Source organism: Tursiops truncatus, chromosome 16 (assembly GCF_011762595.2).
Source record: "Tursiops truncatus isolate mTurTru1 chromosome 16, mTurTru1.mat.Y, whole genome shotgun sequence".
Taxonomy (NCBI): domain Eukaryota; kingdom Metazoa; phylum Chordata; class Mammalia; order Artiodactyla; family Delphinidae; genus Tursiops; species Tursiops truncatus.
In genome coordinates, this window is record NC_047049.1 from 55456088 (window position 1) to 55478693 (window position 22606).

Genomic DNA, 22606 nt, shown 5'->3' on the forward strand with positions numbered 1-22606 from the left:
AGGGGATCCTGATAAACCGTTCTGATGCCACTTGAGAAAACTAGGCAGGACATTTCTCCTTGGGCTCTTACGGCAAGCAGGAAAGAGCTGAGAGAGATAGAAACCAGACTCCCTGATCACTCCGGTCCTACTGGGTTCCTGGGGGCTGGCCCTCTTCTGTTGCAGAGTTTCCTGCTTCTCTCCCCCTTCTTCATCTTAGTGAAGTGGCTCACGTTACTGGTGAGCTTCAGCCAGAGGGAAAGCCTCCAGCACCAGCAGCATAATTTACTTCCTTTATTGTTTCAGCTCAACGTCTGAGACTCAAGGAATGATATAAAAGGATGATTAAATCAGTTCTATAAAGTTTTGAATAAAAGACTAGAGAAAAGGTCTACTTTGGTTTCAACATTGTTCTCTGTAAGTCAGGAGTGCTGTTGAGGTATATTTTTCAACAGAGTGTCCTTTAGCATCAAGCCCTCTCATTGCTACCTTTAGGGATGGGCAATATAGGAGGGAACAGCAGAAATGACAGGGAAGTCAAGAAACAGTGCAAATAACTTGCTACAGCCTAACTCCTTATACTCTTTCAAACATCTACTTCCATTTGTGTCGAACCGAAATATCCTCAATGGCATTGAGCTAGCATCTCTTCCCCCACTGTTCCATTCTCTTCCACAGCCTAGCAGATACTCTCCCTGCTCGATGTATTTCAAGGTTACTACGAAATTAACTACAGAAGCAGTGGAATTAATAGGAGCGAGGGAACTCATAGGGCCCTCAAATATACCACCAGTAAATATTGTGAGAGCAATAGTAAGGTTATTGTGTGGCCTTGGTGAAGTGATACTGGGTTTTCCATAATAGACTTGAGAACCAAGACTTTCTCTCCGTCCCCTAAATTGTGTATCCATCAGTCTTGATGAAAACGAATTTATAATGCACAGCTAAGTCACTGCTGGCACAAGGGAAGACATGAGTGCAACACAGTATTTACCAGCAGAGCCCCCCCATCCTCAATCTCTCTCTCTCCCCTCTCTCTCTCTCTCTCTCTCTATAGCTCTCTATATCTCTCTCTCGATCACTCTCTCTCTCTCTCTCTCTCTCTCTCCCTCCCCCTCTCTCTCTCTCTCTCCCTCTCTCTCTCTCCCCTCTCTCTCTCTCTCTCTCTCTCTCTCTCTCTCTCACACACACACACACACACACGCACTGTTTACTCTTCACTACTTCTGTAGCACGTCATACCAGTGGCTTACATAGCCCAGAGCTACATTGTCTCTTCATCCCTTGGGATCTGTAGTGGACTTCTGGTCAACCTAGTTCATGTACTTCTTTTCCTTGCAGCTAGAGTAGCTAAGAACTCTGACACATGTGGACCTTGTGGGTCTTGTTCTTGAAACAAAACAAAATGCCATCATGGCTTGGGAATTGTAGAAGTGTCACTTGTTAACCCCAGGCCTGAATTCTCCTTTTTTCATTGAATCAATACCTGAGTAGGAGGCCAGGCAAAGAGCAGGGTGGGCTGTGGTGTTGAGTCTCTTTTGCTCCTGCCTCCTTTCAGCATTGGACTAAGCAAACTCCATGCTGTCTCTCCTCCCACTTTCCCTTAGTGAAAACCTAGCAGTTGCCATTTCCTTTATGCAAGAACTGTTTTTCAGTGTTTGTTTTCTGTTCAGTCCGCTTAGTGTGTAAATGCACATGTAGATTCCTCTTCATGCTTGTCCGGAGGCTTTTCCACATATTTGTGACTTGGGAGATGACAAAGGGCATGTTTGACTTGTAATACAGATGAAGAATGGATAAATCCGGTGCATGTAACATGATCGGAGAATCCCACAGACGGACTCACCCTGCCTTTAAGTGGGCCCTGCATTCTCATACTGCACAGATTCCTGCCTGTTGAACAGCCAAGCACTGCCGCTACAGAAGTACAACTATACTAACTGGTATCGTGTACAGCAATTTCCGAAGTGGTGATACTCGGAAATCCTCCATCCTGCACTTCTCAAGCTAGCCCTCTCCTGGCCGGGAGGTCCATGTTGCTTCCCATCTGGGGGAAGTATTTTACTTCTCTCCATCCTCCCTTCTCTGCCTCACCTCACCTTCTTGATGTTCCTGGCCTGAGTAGAACCATGTGCTCACTGAGAACAGTAGACTGTGACTTCTCATTCACAGCTTTGAAAGGCTTATGAGGCTTTCCTGCTTCCGACCCAGCCCAGACCTTGGGACTTTCCACACTCGATCCTCTGATCAGTTTGATGCAGGAAAGCACATGGAAGCCATGTACCAGTTTGTATAGTCGTACACTTTTGAACTGGCTACTCTTGAACAAAGTAGAGTGTGCTGGGGATTCGCACTGGCTGCTTGACACACGCGAAGGCAATTAACCTGCATGCCAAAAAAAAAAAAAAAAAATTAACCCTTAGAGTACTGCTTCAATATATTGGTTTAATGGTCTTGAATTTTACCACTTGGGCAACGCTTCTTTCCCCAGATCAGAGTGCTGCATTTAAGTCCATATTTAGTCTAGCCAGAACATCAGGGAGGATCCTCTCCTCCACAGCTTTCCTGAGATGCTCCTGGGTCCTTTCTTACTAATCAACTGATGGCTTTTAAAAGGTCTAAAACACAGCCATTGTGTTTAATTGAAAATGGGCTTCATTTCTAATGTGCCGGAGAGTAGGAGGGACTGCTTTTAGCTTACGTTTGTGTCCTCTAAAAGAAGTCAGTTCTTTAAGGGTTAATATGAAACTGAGGAATTCGGTGGTTTCTTCTGCTTGTCCTTCCTCCACGGTGTCTGCATGAGCCTCTTTAGATTCTTAGCTCAACTGTCGAATGTTGATGAACATAGTATATGTATAAAATGATGAAAACAAATAAAAGAACAAAAGACTGTATGGTTGAATGGAAAGACCCCCTGGCAATGCTTGCTTGATGATCACAGGGGACAGAAAGACCAAATGTTTCATTTTATGAACGTTCATTTTGTCCTCTCCCCCAAGCACCACCACTGCACAGCAACGTGGAAGACTTGACGATGCTTTTCATTTACCTCTTGCTTTTTCTTCTTCCTGTCTAATAGCCCAATAGAATCCTGCCAGAATTTCTACAAAGATTTCACATTACAGATCGACATGGCTTTCAACGTGTTCTTCCTTCTCTACTTTGGCTTGCGGGTAAGTTTGAACAGCACTGCTCAGTAGCACAATGAGGCATGCACATCTTACACCCAGGGACCATTCCACATCAGCCATCCGCTCCCGCAGGCAAGAGGAAGCCCAGTGTTTCCAGGGGAGACGATAGATCCGCATTCTGATTTTCTGTGAGAGAGCCCTTTCCTTAGCTCAGCATTTCCTGAAGTACCTGTTCATTTTGTTCCGAGCAGGAGAAATAGGCATTGAAATAACTATTACACCTCTACTGGTCTACCGCTTTTCATCTCTCTAGTCACGCATGAATGCATGGTTACCTTAAATAGGAGGGAATAAAACCTTCTCCTCTTAAGATTATGCTTATCAGTGCTCACTTAGCTGAATCCTGAGAGAATAGTGAGTTGTGAGGGTTGAATCAAGGGGCTAGATTGGCAGAATTTGCGGCTTGGGGGATTTATACTAGACCCTGTTTATGAAGGGAGCTGTACAGAATGTAGATTACAGAGATTGTGTGTGTGAATGAATGCATACATATATGCTTTATCTATAGTTATATTTATATTAGAGACTTTAAGAAAGGTGAGATAATTCAAACTTCCCTATGATGCCGTTGAAAACCACAGAAAAATATACTACCTGATCTTTCCCCAAGGCTAACGTAGCTTACAGTCAGTCTCTAGAAAAGACTAGAGAGTGTATGCAAATTCGAAGACAAAAATAGCATGTGATTGGTATAGATATAAGAAGAATATAAACTCTCCCTCCAGGCCCCCGTGAAAAAGCAAAACGTACCCTTTGGCAAAAGAGTATAGTTTGAATGCCGGCACCATGCTTCTCATTTTTTTTTCTCTCTCTCTTCTTTTTTCTTTCCCCCAGTTTATTGCAGCCAATGATAAGCTGTGGTTCTGGCTGGAAGTGAACTCTGTAGTAGATTTCTTCACGGTCCCCCCCGTGTTTGTGTCTGTGTACTTAAACAGAAGTTGGCTTGGTAAGTCAATCTCTCTTCCTTCCTTCTTTCTGGTTTCTGAGCCATGGCTGAAATATAGAATCTGGTGCATGTGGGGTGCATCAGAGGACTGGGAATCCACAGAAGGAAAGTTTTGTGGATTCATATGAACAACTCCTGGAGTTTCAGAAGTTGACGGTGAGAGTCCTCTTGGAAGCAAGCAGTAGCCCAGAAGGATGTGTACAGTGAGTGCTTCAGAGAATGTTTTATCATTGTGGAAGCCCGGCGGCCATCACTGTCACAGCCAGGACCTCTTCATTCATGGTTCTGTCACTTTTCATTCAACTGGGAGTCAGGACTGGATGAAGAAGCCCACGGGCACAAGGCCAACTTTCTGAGTAGCTGATTCAGTGCCCCAGAAGGCCTGCCTGCCAAAGTTAGCTTCTGTCTGCTGCTTAGTTTTGTGATGAGTGGGTCCTGCCTGGTTTCTTTATAGTTGTGAGTTCCCTTATGGGGTGGGAGATGACGTAAGTGTCTAGGGTCACCCTCACCTTGAGGGAGATCAAGCTCCTTTCCTGTGTTAAAGGAAGAGCTTTTGCTGGAGCTGTGTTCACACCTCACTTCCTGTGTCTGCTTGGCAGGTCACTTCCTGTGTCAGGATTAGGACAATTTGGTGGGAAAAGTAACTAGCTCAGAGGATGGTCATGACAGCCAAAGGCTTAGAGAGACAGCTTCGGGGTTCTCTTTGCCACACTGAATAATTTCCTCAGAGTGTTCCTTCTGTCATGGGTCTCCAGGGGAAGAGGGGAGACTGAAACAGGACTCGGAGGACTAGTTGTGGGATCCTTCTGTCTTTATTTTCAGAAATTTTTGGTCTTAACCTATTTTTTTCCAAAGTAATATATATATATGTATACGTGTGTGTGTGTGTGTATATATATATATATAATATCAACATTCAAAGATGCATAATGAAAATATTAAGTGTCTCTTCCGCCCGCATCCATCACTGCCCTCTCCCTGGCATGCTCAGCGTTATAGACGTTCACATCTTTCCTTCATGCTGATTTCACCACAAACACACACGGATGTGTTTTAGAGGTGGTGGTCTTTGTACAAAATCATTGTATCAGTCCCATTGCACTGCAGTTTGGCTTTCTTACTAACTGATAAGTGACAGCCATCCCTTCAGCTCTGTAATGATTCATTTTATGACAACTGCACACAATCCCATACGTTGCCGTAGTGCATTTATTCAGCCGTGATCCAAATGATGCACCACATGATCGTTTTCTTTTCTGCTAGAAACAATGGCTTAGTCAACACTCTCATCCACATATCTGTACAATTCTATCTCTCGATAGAATTCCTGGAAGAGGACTTGCTGGATCAAAGAGAATGTATATTTTCCTTTGTGAAGATATTAATGGAGAACTTTTCAAAAATGTTGTATCAAGATATGCTTCTGCTAGCAGTATGTTTTGATGTCCTTGCTAGCACTGTGAATTTATTATATACCTAGTATCAAGTATTTTAAAAATAAGTATCTTTTATATACAATGTATGCAGTAATCACATACATACATGTATGTATGTATCTCTGTGTGTGTATCTTATTTGGATTCTCTTTTCTACTAGTTTTCTCATTAGCATTGTATTCAGTTGCTCAATGGAAATGTTTTCCTTCCTGATCTGAGGGGTGCTTGCTTAGATGGGGTTTTCTTGCCAGCACGATGAGACCGTTAGAGCTGCACACCAATCTGAGAAACATCCTGAGTGTTTGTTTGTTCATTTGCTCTGGTGCCTGGGGTCCCAGCCATTTCAGCTGAGCTCTTAACCAGCCTTGTGACCTGAGGAACTCACTCTTCTTCCCTCAGCCTGTTGTTTTTCATCTGTGAAACAGAGGTTGGGTTAGACAATCGCTAAGGTTCTTTCATTTCAGAAAATCTCTAAGGCTCTTGCATCATTCATGGGAAATTTGAGAAAATTTGGAATCTTGGTTGTTGCAGAGGACTGAGAACTTAGTGAATTAAATCACCAACGTACCTGGGTCAAGATTACGTATGGACTGCTAACCGGGGCTCTTTCTAAACCATCCTGTTGTGAAGAGTTCACACAAACACACCCCCAAACAAATAGACAAGGAACGAAGGAAGAGAGAGAAGGAAGAAGGGAGGAAGAGAGTGGGAGGGAGGAGAGAGAGAGAAGGGTGGAGAGGGGAAAGGAAGAAGGAAGGAGGAAGAAAAGGAATCTGCCTTCTCTTCCTGGCTGTGTTCTAACGCCTCTGCGCACTTGAACAACCACTCACTTTTCTGGACCCTCAGTTTTCCCATCAGAAAAATGGGGAGGTTTAGACTAAATTACCTTCCAGCCCTCATACTTCCTGAATCTGAATTTTATGTCAGGGTTCCTTGTGGTCCTAGAAGATGGAGAGGACCCCTACCTGACTGTGGTGGAAACATCCCTTCTCGGCAGCTGGTAGGGCTCGCCCCAGGTCAGGGTGTGGAGCCAGGTCTCCTTGCTGTGAGTGAAACACTCCCTGGAGTCTTAGTGTTGGGAGGACTTGGATGTTGTAAAAAACAACCCAGGCCTTTTTGTGGATGATGTCATCCTGATTATTGTACCGATGAGCTGCCAGAGATAAAATGAACATTCCCATGAGGTATGGCTTATAAAGTAAAAGGAATAATCCCATCAAATAGGGCATTTCAGGAAGTGCTGCCCTCCTCTTAGAAAATGAACAGTACTGGCTGAGGTTTGGGACAAGATGCAGGAGACTGAAGTCTGTCCCGGATCTGCACATGCTTCTTGAGCCTGGTCAGGAGCAGAGGGCTGTGTTATAGCTGGCACCGCAGAGGATAAACAGTGAAATGAACACCACGCCCCCCCTCCCCGCTGCCCTTACCTTTTCTGGAGCATAACTTGCATCACGTTTGATTTCGTGTTCTTAATATATGGTTGCATATCATATAATACAATATTTATTTACTTTTTTGCATGCATCATCTTAGTGCATTGGACAGTATATTTATAAAAACAGCTAGTATTAATTCCAGCTGTGCTATGTGCTGGGCGCTCCGCTAAGCCCTTGCAGACGTGAACTCAATCCTCATAGCAAACCTATGAGGTAGGAAATAGTGTCCCATTTTACAGAGAAGGAGATGGAGGCTCAAGGAAGTTAACTTTCTTGTCCAGGGTCCTGTAGCCTGGGAGTAGGGAAAGGCGTGCTTTACCCAAGATCTGGTCTGACTACATGTCCATTCTCTTAGGCTGCTCTTCTGCCTCTGTCCTTACCCTTGAGAGATTTGGGGTTTTGAGGACTGGGTTGGGAATGACTAAGCAGCTTTGGCTGCCTTATGTTGGCATCCCTCTATTTCATCCTATCTCATAGAAGCTTCACTTCAGGCAGGCAGGGAAGGGAAGAGATCTTGCTTAAAAACACATAGCTCGTGTCTCCTTTTCTTCTCACTTTTCCTTGTCTACCTCCAGTTTCTAGAACTGCCATTAAGACCAGGGAAACAAATAGAGCTAGCGTGCAGTCTCCTGAGTCCCAGGGTACCCTAGCAACTTGGGGATCGGACCTGCTCCACCTGAGAGGAAGAGAGGGAAACAGATATATAGGTAGATACTGGGGGCTCCTGCAGGTCCTAGGTCCGTAGAGCTACTTGGATCGGTGTCATGTTCTGGGCTCCACCATCTCAATTCACGTCGTGCTCAGCCACTTTCCAATGGGTCGCTTTGAGCACAGTCATTTTCCCTGTCTTAAACTCAAGTCTTCTCACCTGTCCAATGGGGATAATAATAGCACTCACCTCAAGGAGTTGTAGTGGGGACGAGCTTCATGAACAGAAGCCATGATTATCCCCAGCCTCTCTTTCTAACCTCTCTATCATATTTTAAAGTCCCAGAGAAGAAAACAAACCGGAATGGAACCAAAAATAAGGCAGTGGGATGTGAGGACATCCATGTCGGCAGGCAGCAAGTCGCTGCTTATTTTAATTCCTGTTCCCACACACTAGCTTATTCACAAAATCCTCACTAAAATAAATGTACCTTGAAATGAGAGATGAATCTTATTTTGAGACTCGAATAACATGCTCTGGGGAGAACGCTTTTGTCTGTTTGTCTCATTCTTGTGCGAACTATGTCCCCAAGGTAGGTCAGTGGGCTGTGCCTCCTTTGTTTATTGATGTGTTTTTGTTGAGGGTCATCTTGTGGGGTTAAAGGAAGAGAGTGGAGGAAAAGATAAGAATACACGCACCAGCCAGTCATTTAACTGGCTGTTATTGAGCACCTACTGTGTACTCAGCCCTGGGATAAGAGGAACACATGCGTGGCCACCTCCTTTCCTAGTTTTACTGTGATTTCCAACATTGCCCCCTCTTCTCTGACTGATGAAATCAGGGTATGGTGAGGAGCCCCAGTCACTGAACTGTGGTCAAAAACTAAACATGGGCTTCCCTGGTGGCGTAGTGGTTGGGGGTACGCCTGCCGATGCAGGGGACACGGGTTCGTGCCCCGGTCCGGGAAGATCCCACATGCCGTGGAGCGGCTGGGCCCGTGAGCCATGGCCGCTGGGCCTGTGCGTCCGGAGCCTGCGCTCCGCAACGGGAGAGGCCACAGCAGTGAGAGGCCCGCGTACCGCAAAAAAAACAAAACTAAACGTGCTTCTCTAGTCTGTGTTAGACCTGGCCTTAGACCTTAGACCCTTTAGCAAACTCTGCTGGAAAATAGAAAACTCTGCTAAAAAATAGAAAAAATGAGTTAGTGCTCAGTCATAGGGAAATTAAAATGATGTAGAGTATCTGCTTATAAATACATGCCTGAGCAGTCCCTTTTTGTGTCAAAAGTGATAAAAACAGGACTGTTAAAAAAAAAAAAGTACAGGTCCTTAAAAACAATGACAGGACAAAACATAGTTCCTGTTTGAGACCAAGGTTTCAATTTAGTTTTGGAACCAAAATAAACACTCATGCAACAACAGCAGGTAGCACTATCAGCTATCTAATTACGTCTGAAATCGCGAGGTCCAGGCTGCAAGGGCTGTGGCAGTTCAGAGAAGAAAGAGCTCACGTGGGTGGAGGAAAGCGGGGAGGCTTCGAGGGGCTGGGGCTCAGCTGAGGCTTGTGGTGAGGGGTGAGACAGGCAGAGCGGGAAGCAGCGAGCATCCTGTGCCGGAGAGGAGCCTGCCCTGTCTGGAGAATGGCAGGGGCCCACGGATGGTAATACCACCTGAGATAAGCAAGTGTTTTTACGGTGTGCCAGGTATCAGCCTCACAGCCCTGCCAGATGGACGTGCTTGTGTCCTATTGCTGCAGGAACAAATTGCGGCAGGTGTCGCGCCTTAATACAACACCCGTCTATTACCTTACGGTCTTGTGGGTTAGAAGTCCAACTTAGGTCTCTCGGCGCTGACATGAAAGTGTCTTCAGGGCTGTGCTCCTTCTGGAAGCTCCAGGGAAGATTCCATTTCCTTGCTTTTTCCAGCTTCCAGAGGCAGCCACAGTGGGCTGAGTTCTCACACTGCCTCTCTGATCTTTCTTTCTGTCCTCACCTCTCTCTGCCTCTCTTTTCTGCCTCCCTCTGCTACTTTTAAAGACCCTCGTGATGACATTGGATCCATCTGGATAACCCAGAGTACCCTCCCCATGTCAAGGTCAGCTGACTGGCGACCCTAATTCCCCTGCTATCTTAGTTGCCTTTTGCCATGTGAGTTATCGTGTTCACGTGTTCTGGGTGTTAACATGAACATCTGTGGGGGCATTATTCTGCCTACTGAAAGGGGTATTCCTATTATTCCCATGCTGCCAAAGAGGAAACTGAGGCTCATAGAGGGTAAGTGACTTGCCCAAAGTCATAGAGAGCCAGGAACTGTTAAGTTGGGACCCATGCCCCTGTTCAGACCTGTCAAGTGGCTCTACGTAGCGCTGTGGAGTCCAAAAGCTCTAGTAGACATTGAGGGCCCTCTGTGTCCTTGACTCTTTGCACTTTTCCAGCCTATCATGGGAAGAGACCCACGGGGAGATCTTGTTTGGAACCAGAGAATTTACCCCTCCCTGCATTTCTATCTAGCAATGAGTTTTGTTTTTGTTTTTCTTGGGAACAGATGAATTACTAGATAGATGTGCCTGTTATCATTGTACTCAAGCAAGTTACAGAGGTCCGGGCACCCCTTCCTGTGAGGCTGTAGTAACCAAGAAGAACGTGTTTGGTCTGCATGTCCTTTGCTTAAAAGCCCTCTTTCCTTAGAGCTCATGCTTTCTTGCCTTTTTGGAATTTCCTTAAGAGTAGAGAGGAATGGAACTGGAGAATGCCAGATGAGCGAGTGAGCTGTGATGGTCTGTCACCATTTTCCCAAGGAAAGCAGTGTGCGGGGTCAGAGCCCCGCTCTCCCCTTTAGTGATCAGTCTTTCGGGGGGCTCGGCTGAAGGGCCAGGAGTCTCTTGTGTTGTCCATCCACGTTATAGGGCGTCTCGCCCCAAGGCCCCTCCTTTGCTTGAGGAATCCCACAACAGGTGGGGTGAGGTTCATATCAGAACCTTCATTAACTAAACTCTGCATTGGGGGAGAGTAATCAAGAATGAAAGCCTTTGGCTGGTTTCACTTTCTGGACATCAGTAGTTTTTAGTGTATTGATATTCAAAACAAAAAACAAAATAAAACCAAAAACCGAGTGTGATTTGGGCAGAGAGTAGAGGCCGGGGCCAGGCACTCAGCCCTGCCTCTCTTTCTCCTTAGACTTCCAGCTGCAGCCCCACCAGGCTGCATCTGCCCTGCTCGCCTTCCCTCGTCCCTGCCTCAGGAGTGAGTTTTTTCCCTGCTGCTCTGAATATCGTCTCTCTCCTCAGGAATGCACAGCTCTAATCCCACCTCCTGTGGGCAGCTTTCCCGTCCTCCCAGCTGGAATGAATTCTTCCCTGACCTTTATTTCCTTTGCTCTTGCGATTCATGTTGTAAGAGCTGTATAATCAGTCTGTTTTCTACTCACAGTTCGAACTCAACTTCTGTGGGTTTTGTGGCAGAGACCTTGACCATCTTGTGTTTTTGCTGTGTTCCCAGTGTCTGGAACAGTGCCTGACACACAGTTTGTGCTTGTTGAGTGAATGGGTGTCTTCTTCCACTAATGATAATAATGAACTTGCTTATTAAGAGCAGACACTGGGCTCCACAGTTCACAGGCATTATCTCAGTTAGCGTTTACAGCAACTCAATGAGTAAGTACTGTTAGTCCAATTTTACAATTTAGGAAGCTGAGGTTTGGGGATTAGGTAACTTCCCCAGGTAGTAAATGGTGGATCCAGGACTCAGCCCAGGTCGGTCTGATTCTGGAGTCGGTGCTTTAAAATGACTAAGCCAGTGGTTCCCAAAGTGTGGTTGCCGGACCAGCATCACCAGCATCACCTGAAAACTTGTTAGAAACGCAGATTCTTAGAACCCAACCCAGACCCAGTGAATCAGAAACTCTGAGAGCTTGATCCAGCAATCTGTGTGTTTTGCAAGCCCTCCTGGTCATCCTGATGTCCACCCAGTTTTGAGAACCACTGCCCTCGTCTGTGCTCGGGTGGTTTGCAGATTTGGTTGTCTCTTAGAATCCCTGAAGAGCTTTTAAAACTCACCATGTTCAGGCCAAAGCTCCAACCAATTAGATGGGAGGATCTGGGTTGGGAGTGGGGGAGTGACCCAGGCTTAGCATTTTTTTTTTTAACACTCCCCAGTTGCATCTAAAGCACAGTAAGGATGAGAACCACTTGGATATATATGTATCTTCTAACTATGACTGTCGAATGAATTCCTCCCTAGAAGGGTGCTTCCTAAGCTTAAACGGCACATGAGGCACCAGGAGATCTTATTCGAATGCAGTTTCTGATTCAGGAGGTGTGGGGTAGTATCAGAGACTCTGCATTTCTACAAGCTCCAGAGGATGCTAATGGGTGCTGGCCTGGGGACCAGACTTTAAGTAGCAAGGCTTTCCAGCCTAGACCGTGCTATCCAATAGGGTAGCCACTAGCCACATCTGACTATCTAAACGTAGATTAAAAGCAAAATTAAATAAAATAAAAACTCAATTTTTCAGTCATACTGGCCACATTTCAAGTACTTAAGAGATCCACATGACTAGTGGCTAAGGTAGTGGACAGCACAGATAGAGAACATTTCCACCGTCGTAGAAAATTCTCTTGGACACCGCTGCTCTCGGATGTGAGTCTTGTGTTGGAAAGTACCATGAACTTTTCCTTTTTGTACCTCTGGGACACTCTTGCATGCAGTGGAAGCTTAACAAATGTTTATTGAAGTTATTTTTAGTGGAAGGTCCAATGGTACCAAGTCTGTATAGAAACGAAGTAATTAACTTTCTTGGACGGATGCTAGGGAATTCATTAGGATGGTGTCAATGAAACCCCTCACCACCCTCCCCAAATGGAATTAAATGTGCGCAAGGCCGGAGTAGGCAAAAAGGTATAATAGAGGCCCTGGCACCAGCCCCAGCTTCATCGCCAGGACTCTTACTGCAGCCGAAGTGGCCTTTTGGGCTCTGAAAAGAAAGGACTCTGGTTCCCCCTACAGGACTGTCCTGGAGTTTGCTGGATTAGCGTGAGATTAAGTCAGATGGAAGAGGAAAGGGCGACACGTGAACTCAAACTCAAAACGGGCAGTCTGTGGCTAGCAGAGGGGTGGGTAAGCTCACTTTGCCCTCCCATAAGGTACCTGGCATCTGATAACTTGACTCAGCCAGGATGACCAAGAGGGTTCCAGGTCACAGTGCCCAAGGTGTGGAAGGAAGGGCCTTTGAGAGTCCCCAGAGGTCACCTACTCCATAACTGAGGCGGCTGGACTTTAACTCCTACATCTAGATTCTCTAAAGCCCAAAGCCTTCTAAGTAAACCCTTCCCTATAGTCAGTGGTTTCATTTAAAATAATAATAATAATAAAGCAAATTAAAAGTGTGACTTCTCTTTTTGGGTCTGATGTCTTTGGGGGCAGAAGGAGGTTGAGAGGGAGAGAGAGAGAGAGAGCTTTAAAAGAGAAAGGTCTGTAACCAGAGTAGTGATAGATGTGTTCACATTATACATTTATATGTACGTGTATGTGTATGTGTATACGTGCATGTACATATACAATATATCATTATCTCAGGTAAGCTTACAAAGAATACTATGAAATAGGTGTCATTTTATAAATGGGGACACCGAGGCATAGAGAGTTTCAGTAACTTGCTAAGAGTCACAGTGTAGGTACGTGGCAGAGCCAGGCTTCGGACCTGGGCAGCCTACCTCCAAGGTCCATGTTTCTCAATAGTATATTATGCTTAAGCTCTAAGCTTATCTAGCCATAATAGTTACACTTTAAAAAATTAGTCTAACAGTCTTGTCCAATCAGATGAAAGACTAAAGCTTCCTCCTTGCCCCAGTCCCCTGACAAATCCTACCAGAATTGAATTGGTACTCCCAGGTGGGAAAGGAAATTGAGAGGAAAAGCAACTCATTCCATTCTTTGAAAGAATTGAGTTAAGAACAATTCTATCACCTATCAGCTTTCAAACTATTTTTTTTTTTACCAGCCCCCTCTTCTGAGCTTCTTGGTTTATTCTATACTAGTAGTCAAATGAGTAAAAATCGTCCATGTTACTACTGTTACTCCACCTTGAATGGACCATAATGTTAGACAGTACGGGCTTTACTCTTTGCCTGAACTTTATTTTATTTTGGAGCGGGGCAGGAAGCCTCAGTGGCACATGCATCTTGGCAATGGCATTGAGACTGAATTGCTGTAGTGGGACAAGACAAATGAATTCGTTGAGTTCTGTCCCTGTGACTGGGCTCCGAAGAAGGCAGCCCCAGCAAAATGGAACGCTAAAGGTTTCGGATGTTTGTCAGGAAGCTGATTGCTGTTCCGGTAGTTTCTGTAGCTGAAACTGCCTCTAGGGAAATTATTCCCCCGTAAGAGATTTCCAGTTGTGTTCACTTGATATTGCTTTGTCAGGGACATGCTTTAAATAAGATGCCCTCTGTAGGTAGCAGAGATTCTAAATCCTCTCTGACTTGTACACCTCTGGGATATGCCAAATTGGAAATAACATTCTAAAATGAATGTCTTCAAGGAACACATTCAGCAGTAGGTTTTCATCGGTGCCAAACCCTCTCCAGATGGCTGTACTTCATCTGGGGTATTATTGGAACAGTCTCCCCAAGCAACCTAAATCTCTAGGACTGGACAGATAGTTACCTTCCCATCACCCTCAAAAAGTAGATGCCTTGATTCTTCTCGAGGAGATCAGGGCCGTGATGGACTGACCGGGCCAGCTGATCCAGTCGGGAGAAAATGAACACTGGGAAGCAGCTCCGAGACACTCATGCACTCATTCAACTGAATACCTACTGTGTGCAATTCACTGATTCCTAGGAGTGGCCCACAGATGGGGAAAACAGTTCTGCCTTAACGATGTCGGTAATTTAATTGGGTGGGTACTTTATAAGGAAGAAAGAACAATAAAAGTCCAGGAGTTCAGAGGGAGGAAAGCTGGCCATCCCAGCCCAAAGTGGATGCCAGGTATCTAAAAAGTAAGCATATTCCTCTAGAGCAGTGCTGGCCAGCACATCACCTGGGAGCTCGTCAGAGGTGAAACTTCTCGGGACCACATCCAAGCCTATAGATTCTTTGGAGAGTGGGGCTGAGGAATTTGGTTTAATAAATTATGCAGATAATTGCCATATTGGGTTGGCCAAAAAATTTGTTTGGGTTTTTCTGTAACATCTCATGGAAAACCTCGAACGAAGTTTTTTGGCCAACCCAATACATGCTGAACTGTGTATTAGATACCCTAGTGTGTTAGTGTATATTATGATATACTTGACAATACATTAGAATCGCCTGGGGAGCTTTGAGACTTCCCTCCTCCCTCCACCCCCGCCCGCCCCCTCCCCGCCCCCAGCCAGGCTGTACTTCAGACCCAGTACATCAGAATCACTAGGGTGGAACTCAGCCATCCTAATGCTTTAGAGTTCCCTGTGTAATTCCAACGTTCAGCTGAGTCTGAGAAGCCCTCCACAGGCGTGGTTCTTAAATCAGGAACATACCTGACTACCTGAAAAACTTAGGAAACAAGAACAAATACATGTGATCCCCTTCCCAGATCTATAGAGTCAGAGACTCTGGTCATCATTAAGGATAGTTGCTTCGGAACAAGGACACTACGTATTCTAGATAGATCAGTGGCTTTCAAACTTTGGCGTGCATCAGAATCACCTGGAGGGCTGGTTCAAACATAGATTGCTGGGCCCCATTCCCACTTTCTGATTCCGTGTATCTGGGTTGGGGCCTGAGGATGTGCATTGCTAACAAGTTCCCGAGGAATGGCTGATGCTGTCAGGCTGGGGCCACACTTTGGGAACCAGTAGTCCAGCCTAGCGTGAGGCTGACCATGATTTCTAGTAGTGGCTGCTGTGCCAGTTTCCAGGATTCTCATATTCTAGTAAACCTTACTATTTTTACCTACCAAAATATCCGTATCTTTATTGATGTAATCCCTTAGTTCAGTATATTTTTGAAATTAAAATCTGAATCATTTACATCTTGAGATATACCCAGTGTATTATACACAGTATAATTTCAGCGTGAACCGAGGGGCCCTCTTTAGAAAGACCTCTGATCTTCCATACGTAACTCTATTCTAAGGTATTCCAAGTCCTGGGTTACTAGTGAGAATAAGGACCTTTGTTTGTGTTTATTAGTCACTCATATTTCCTCCAGAGCCAGTTTGGGTGGATATCTCTTCCTAAACTCCCTTGAATTGGGATGGAGTTGGCTCATTAAGGAAAACAGGAAGAGGATGTGTTGGAGATTTGGAAAGAAGAGGGGAGAGGGGAGAAATCCCAGGCCCAACTCCCATCCCTTCCCTCGAACCTGCCCTTCTCCCTCGCCTGAGATAGAGTCCCTCAGCTCCCTTCTCCTGGAAAGGATTCTGTTAGGGCCTGACCCCTCTCCTCCCCCAGGATTATTTATTTTAACAAACCTTCTTTCCCAGTCATCCTACCTGGAGACGCGGAGATGCCCAGGCCTGGACCTGGGCCTGCTGGCCAAAGGAAGGGCAGATGATGGGTGATGAGCAGAACTCCGTTTTTAATGAAACACTGTATTACTAGACATAAGTACCAAATACCAGCACGACACCACTTTGCTCCCATATGACAATCACTGTATTCAACTTCTCTTTTCCCAGATAAGAATTGAGCAACCCACCCCACAAAGGGCACTGTTTACATCAGTATTTCCTGGGTGGATTGAAAAACGTCCTCCCAGCCCGACCAGGGACACAGCAAACTCTTCCCTTTTGCAAAAACTCAGTCTCACAGTCTTTGACCTTTATATTCTCATCCAGCCTCCCTTTCCACCCCTGTTTGTCTGCCTCTTTGTGAGTGTCTCGCCTCTTTTCTCCAGCCACCCTACTTACCAGCCGCTCGGACCCCAATTGCAGATACATCCCATCTCCACAACTTTGGTAGTTGCCCTGTCTAGCTGTCCTCTCTAAATATTTACCTGAACTCAACCAGTTATGATCTGGACTCTTCTAAAACTATTATCATCTGTATCTTGAATGGGCGTTCTTCTGACGTTGGCTGTGTTTTTATAAGGAATACATACAAGTCCTTGGCTCAACTAGATCAGGAATTGGCAAGTCTGGCTCACTGCCTATTTTTGTAAATAAAGTTTTATTAAAACACAACCACCCATTCATTTACATATTGCCTTTGGCAATGAGACAGAGACTTAGGGCTCACAAAGCCTAAAAGGTTTACCATCTGGCTTTTTACAGAAAGTTTGTGATCTGACCCCTGCTCTCTAGATCAGCAGCTTTGTTACATATTCTTGTACATTCCTCTAAAGGTCTGCACGTAGTAGCTACTAATCATGAACTTCCCTCTGATTCTGGTTAGAAAGGTACGAGTAATAAAACAAAATCTTACATTTGCTGTTTCATTGATATTATGATTAGTTACCATGTGTTATGTAGCAGGTATTGCACCGAACTCTTTATATGCTTTCTCCTTTCATCCTCTTAACAGCTCTGTAAGACAGAAGGACCTGGAACTGGTGAACTATCTCCTTAGCTCTGACTTCTGAAAGTGATGCAGTAAGGATTTGAACTCAGGGCTTTGTGATCTTTTTTTTTTTTTTTTGCGGTACACGGGCCTCTCACTGTTGTGGCCTCTCCTGCTGCAGAGCACAGGCTCCGGATGCGCAGGCTCAGCGGCCATGGCTCACAGGCCCAGCCGCTCCGCGGCATGCGGGATCCTCCCGGACCGGGGCACGAACCCGTGTCCTCTGCATCGGCAGGCAGACTCTCATCCACTGCGCCACCAGGGAAGCCCGAGCCTGTGCTTTCAATTACTACTAGGTACTCACTGTTCAGTACTAGCCCTTATATGTGAGGAGAGATGGAAATCTTCAAAAACCCTATCAAGGAGATAAGGCATATGAACAAAACTGGCATATGGTAAAAAGGGAACTAGGAAGACACAGTGGCCCTGAAAGCGAGCACCTCCTTAGATTTTGTTCCTTGGGCCCCTCACTCACCTTACCCTAATCTCAGCCCTAGTGTAAGGAACCCTATTATATTATTATCTTTTTCACTTATTCTTTCACTCAACAAACCTTAAAACAACTGTAATATGTTAGTTGCTGTGCTGGGCTTGGAGTTTAAACTGTGAGTAAGATATCTTTCCCCCATGATGGGAAAGACAAGTCTACAAACCCCAGGCTGTAAACCCAAGTGTTTACAGGGACAGGAAGATGACAAATGAGTGAAGCCTGACAGGGAAGGCTGCCTGGCTGGGTAGTGAATACTCCTCTTAAAAGCATAGCCAATGATCACCTTTGGCTGATTCTTGCCATATTGACACCTGCTCAGTGTCCAGTGGCAACTTCTCCCCCCTCCCCCTCCCCCTCCCGTCTGCCCTCTGTCCCTCCCCCCACTGTCCCCCCTGCATCTCCTCCTCCCGCCCCTCCCCCTGTTCCCCCTCCCGTCTACCCTCTGTCCCTCCACCCACTCTCCTGCATCTCCTCGCCCTCCCCCCCGTTCCCCCTCCCCCCTGTTCCCCCTCCAGATCAATTATGTTTGGCTACAGTGACTTGCCTTTTAGAAACTGATACAGGCTATTTCTCTGCCAGGGACACAGGAAATTCTGGTGTCTTCTCTATAGAATATGGTCTTCTTAGACTCTTTTCTCTCTTACTACATCTATTGTCTAGTATCATTACAAAGCCTATGACTTGGCATCTGTTGACAACACTGAACTGATTACAGCAGATTAACAACTAACTATTCTTAATATGGTAGGTGAATATCTTAGGCAGCTTAAGACACTGTAACTTGACTTTGCAAACCACGTCAGAAATCCTTTCCCAAATGTTATGGCCACTGGAGCAAAGTGCACATTGTCTGAGGCCCTCTTATTCTGATTTTTCGTTTTTTAAATTTATTTTAGGCGATATGCCTTTGCTTCCCTCCCGGTAGTCAAAGCACTTCTAGTCTGGTGGAGAGGAAGGGCCAGGCTCCATTGCAAGCACAAAGGGACCTATGAGAAACACAGGTGCTATATGCTTTGACCTGCATGTACCTTCCCGCCGGTGTCTGTCCTCTTCCAGTAACTCAGAGGCTCTCCCCAGCCCCTCACTTCAGCACCCTTGTGTTTTCCAGGTCACTGTTCTGCAAAGATTTGCTGTGTAGTGCTGCCACCTAGTGAGAGAAAGTAGGAATGGACACCATAAGAGCTGCTGTCCTCAGAATTCGTGTTGGGTGTTTGTTGCTGCGCGCGGGCTTTCTCTAGTTGCGGCGAGCGGGGGCTACTCTTCGTTGCGGAGCGTGGGCTCTAGGTGCGCGGGCTTTAGTAGTTGAGGCTCGTGGGCTCAGTAGTTGTGGCTCACGGGCTCTAGAGCGCAGGCTCAGTAGTTGTGGCACACGGGCTTAGTTGCTGCATGACACGTGGGATCTTCCCGGACTAGGGCTCAAACCCGTGTCCCCTGCACTGGCAGGCGGATTCTTAACCACTGCGCCACCAGGGAAGCCCAGGTCTAAGTTTTTGATGCCGAGAAGATAACCCATCCCTCAAAGGGTCCCCAGACTATGTATAGAAGCCTGAAAAAGATGACTGTCAGTCCAATAGCTAGGATTTGGAGAAGGCGGCCGGCCATGTGTATTCAGGCTAAACGTGTGCTGAAACCACTCCCCCAACAAAACCAAATCTCAGTGGGCATCCAGCACAGGTCTAGGAGAGGAATTCTAGCCTGAATCCAGAGTGAAGATGTTACCTGTTTCATTAAAGTGAAGGACCATCTTCAATTGTTTACATAATCTTTTTAAGCCCAGGAGGATATTTTACTCCCGTCTTTTGACTGACTTGGTTTTGGATTTGAAAGAAACATTGAAGTGATCTGTCACTTTCCTTTTCACACATCAAGCTGTCACTTTACAAAAATCAAAGAATTCACAGATTTGAATAGACATGTTTGTCAAACCTAAACAGAAATAGGAACTTTATTAATAAACTTGAGTGTAGTCGTAATACATATACCTCAATATAGCTGCACCTATATATGAAACAGAACTGTGGTGTTGAAATGAGATGCCCCTGTGTTAGTATTATTATTTTACTGTTTCCTCCTGGGAGGCGAGTTAGCAGAATATTACCATTGATGACCATTGGGTGGGTTTCAAAGGTCATTTCTGTAGAAGATAATAGAGCTTTTCATATAATATGCTTTCAGTCCCCTAGTAGATGCAGAATAATATGAAAAGAGGCCGAAAAAAGTTGTGAATATTTTTTATCCTGAATTGTATCAACTCATTTTAGGGAAGAGAAAGCCTGTTGATTTTTCCTGGTGTGACATTTCTGTCATTTCCTTTGACTCTCTGGCTGGACTTCATCTCAGAAAAGTTGAAAAAAATATAAAAAGATGGAAAAAATATTCCAAAGATGGAAAAAAAATAAAAAGAAGGGAAGAGACCAGAAGAGCAGTGAGAGCTACAGTAGAAGGAAAAACAGAATTCTGGATGCCCTCTTGCCATATGGAAAGTTGAGAGATTTCAAGGAGGAAACACATTTGAGCAGTTGGCTGTGTTATTCCAGGGATAACAGGAATCCTGCAAGCATTTGTGGTTGGTGAAGGGACACTTCAGTTATCTGACTTTGGCTGCTAGAATGAGGCAGTTAACAGGGCAAGAGAAACAAATACCCATGGGTGCAGATCTCCTTTTGTCCATATTGCTTCCACAGGGTGTAGGTAGCAAAGGAAAACAACTGCTTCCGGAGGGGAAAGAACTACTGAGTCATCCTGGAATTAGGTTTCCAGAGCCCTACAGGTTCCAGGATCTTCAAAAATGTGTGTGTGTGCGTGTCCAGGAAGACAAGGGGGGTGGTTTGTGTGTATCTGTGTGTGTTTTAAAATAGCCAACCTATGTTGAAGTCGCAATCTGAAAATGTGTGTGGAGGGAAAATCTTCATGATTCTTAGCTCTAATGGGCCAATTTATGAAGCCAGTGTTATCTCTCTTCTCTGCTGGTGTGCGTGCAGCCTGGCCACCCTTTATGCCAAAGACCTTGAGCAGACCTTGGCTGAAACCCCAAGGTATACTCCCTGTTCTCTGTCAGCAGCGATCTGTGGAACGGATTGGTGTGGGCTGCGTTGCCTTGGGCAGAGTTCATGTGTCATTCAAGAGACGATGCATCAGCCCGCAGAGGCAGAAGGAGGCTGCCTTATGTCCAAGGAAACGAGTGAATCAGAAAGCCAGATGGGGGCCACCTCTAAGGACATGAGGAATCGCAGAGAGCAAAACTGGAAGGACTTGGGAACAATGTGTCCTTTATTGTACTTACGAGAAAACGGAGGCCCAGGGATGCCAAGGAATTGGCTCACGTTTCTTCTATTAATTAATTAATTCTTCCGTGTATTCCACACTGATGCCTTAGTGCCTCTCGGGCCAGGCTTTGTTCTCAGACCCGGGGTTATGAAGTGGGCAAGTGTCACCCAGGGAGGAGAAGCTTGTCACAAGTCAGTCTAAAAGCAAAACCTGATTGAGAGCCAAGAGTCTAGGGGCAGAAAAAGGGGGAAAGGAGAAAAAGAGATCTACCTTGGTGCTGTACAGTTTGGGCACTGATTTGACAGTCTTTAATAATGATAATAACTGTCAGCGTATAATGGGAAGTTAGCCCACGTAACATTTCTTAGCACCCACCAGACTTGTCATTGCAGTGGTACTTATAAGATTATTTTTTAGTCTCCTTCTCCTGCTCTGGACCCCGACTGTGAGTCCCACCATGCAGGTACCTTTCTTGGCTCTATGTTTTATCCCCAGAACCTGTCAGAACACTTGACATATGGTAAATATCCATGGAGTGAATGATAAAATGACAAGGGTGCCCAAGTTCCATTCTATACGATAAGTCTCAGCAAACTTCTATAAGGAGCAAGATAGTCAATGTTCTAGGCTTTGGGGGGCCAGGTGGTCTCTGTCCCAATTATTCAGCTCTGCCTTTGTAGCAGGAAAGCTGCCATAGACAGTACGTGAAAGAATGGGCATGGCTATATCCCACCAAAACTTTGAGGACACTGAAATTTTAATTTCATCCAATTTCATGTCCATGAAATATTATTGGACTAATATTTTTGAACTATTTAAAAATGTAAAAAAAAAAAATTCTTGCAGGTTGTATGGCAAGAGTGAAAGGTCAGATTTGTCCCACAGGCTACAGCTCACCATCTGCTGCTATAGGAGTAGCTTCATGGTTAGAGTAAAGGTTTTATGAGATTTTTAATTGATTGATTGACTCATCCATTCAAGCATTTATTGAGGACGTGCTCTGTGCCAGGCTCTGTACCGGGCAGTGGACATACAGCAGAAATAGGACACGGTGTCTGTCTTCAGATGGTTTAATATCTAATTGAAGAAGATATATGTAAAAATAAAGGTGTAATAAACATATATAGGGTGGGCTTCCCTGGTGGCGCAGTGGTTGAGAGTCCGCCTGCCGATGCAGGGGATGCGGGTTTGTGCCCAGGTCCGGGAAGATCCCACATGCCGCGGAGCGGCTGGGCCCGTGAGCCATGGCCGCTGAGCCTGCGCGTCCGGAGCCTGTGCTCCGCAACAGGAGAGGCCACAACAGTGAGAGGCCCGCGTACCACAAAAAACAAAAACAAAAACATATATAGTGAAGTGACCTAAGCTTGGCACGGGGAAGGAGTGGTCAGTTCTTTTCCATTCGCAGAGATGGTGTTGTTTGCACCACGAAGGCCTGAATGATGCCCAGGCATAGACAGGGAAGGAACCATGTGAGGAAAGATTCCGAGGCAGTTTCTCTTATGGGTCCTGAATCCCTCTCCTGCAGGTAGGTGTGATGACAAGGCCCTGGAAAGGCAGCCCTGGGAGGCAGGGGCCACATCGGCCAGGACTTGGAGTCACGTGTGAGCGAGTTTGCAGTGTGCATGTCTGATCTTGCAGTTGTCTCTCTGAAAATCTTTTAGAATCCAGAAGTCTACAG

General features: G+C 45.6%; 1 protein-coding gene across 9 annotated transcripts in view; it reads left to right on the top strand.

Annotated features, from left to right (window-relative positions):
* KCNMA1 (potassium calcium-activated channel subfamily M alpha 1) overlaps positions 1-22606 on the top strand; it is a 736798-nt gene that overhangs the window by 436397 nt on the left and 277795 nt on the right. For all 9 annotated transcript variants that reach the window (XM_073793410.1, XM_073793411.1, XM_033841924.2 and 6 more), the window contains exons 4-5: positions 3059-3152; positions 4005-4116. In XM_073793410.1, the coding sequence (XP_073649511.1) occupies positions 3059-3152; positions 4005-4116 (206 nt within the window). The remainder of the gene's footprint in view (positions 1-3058; positions 3153-4004; positions 4117-22606) is intronic.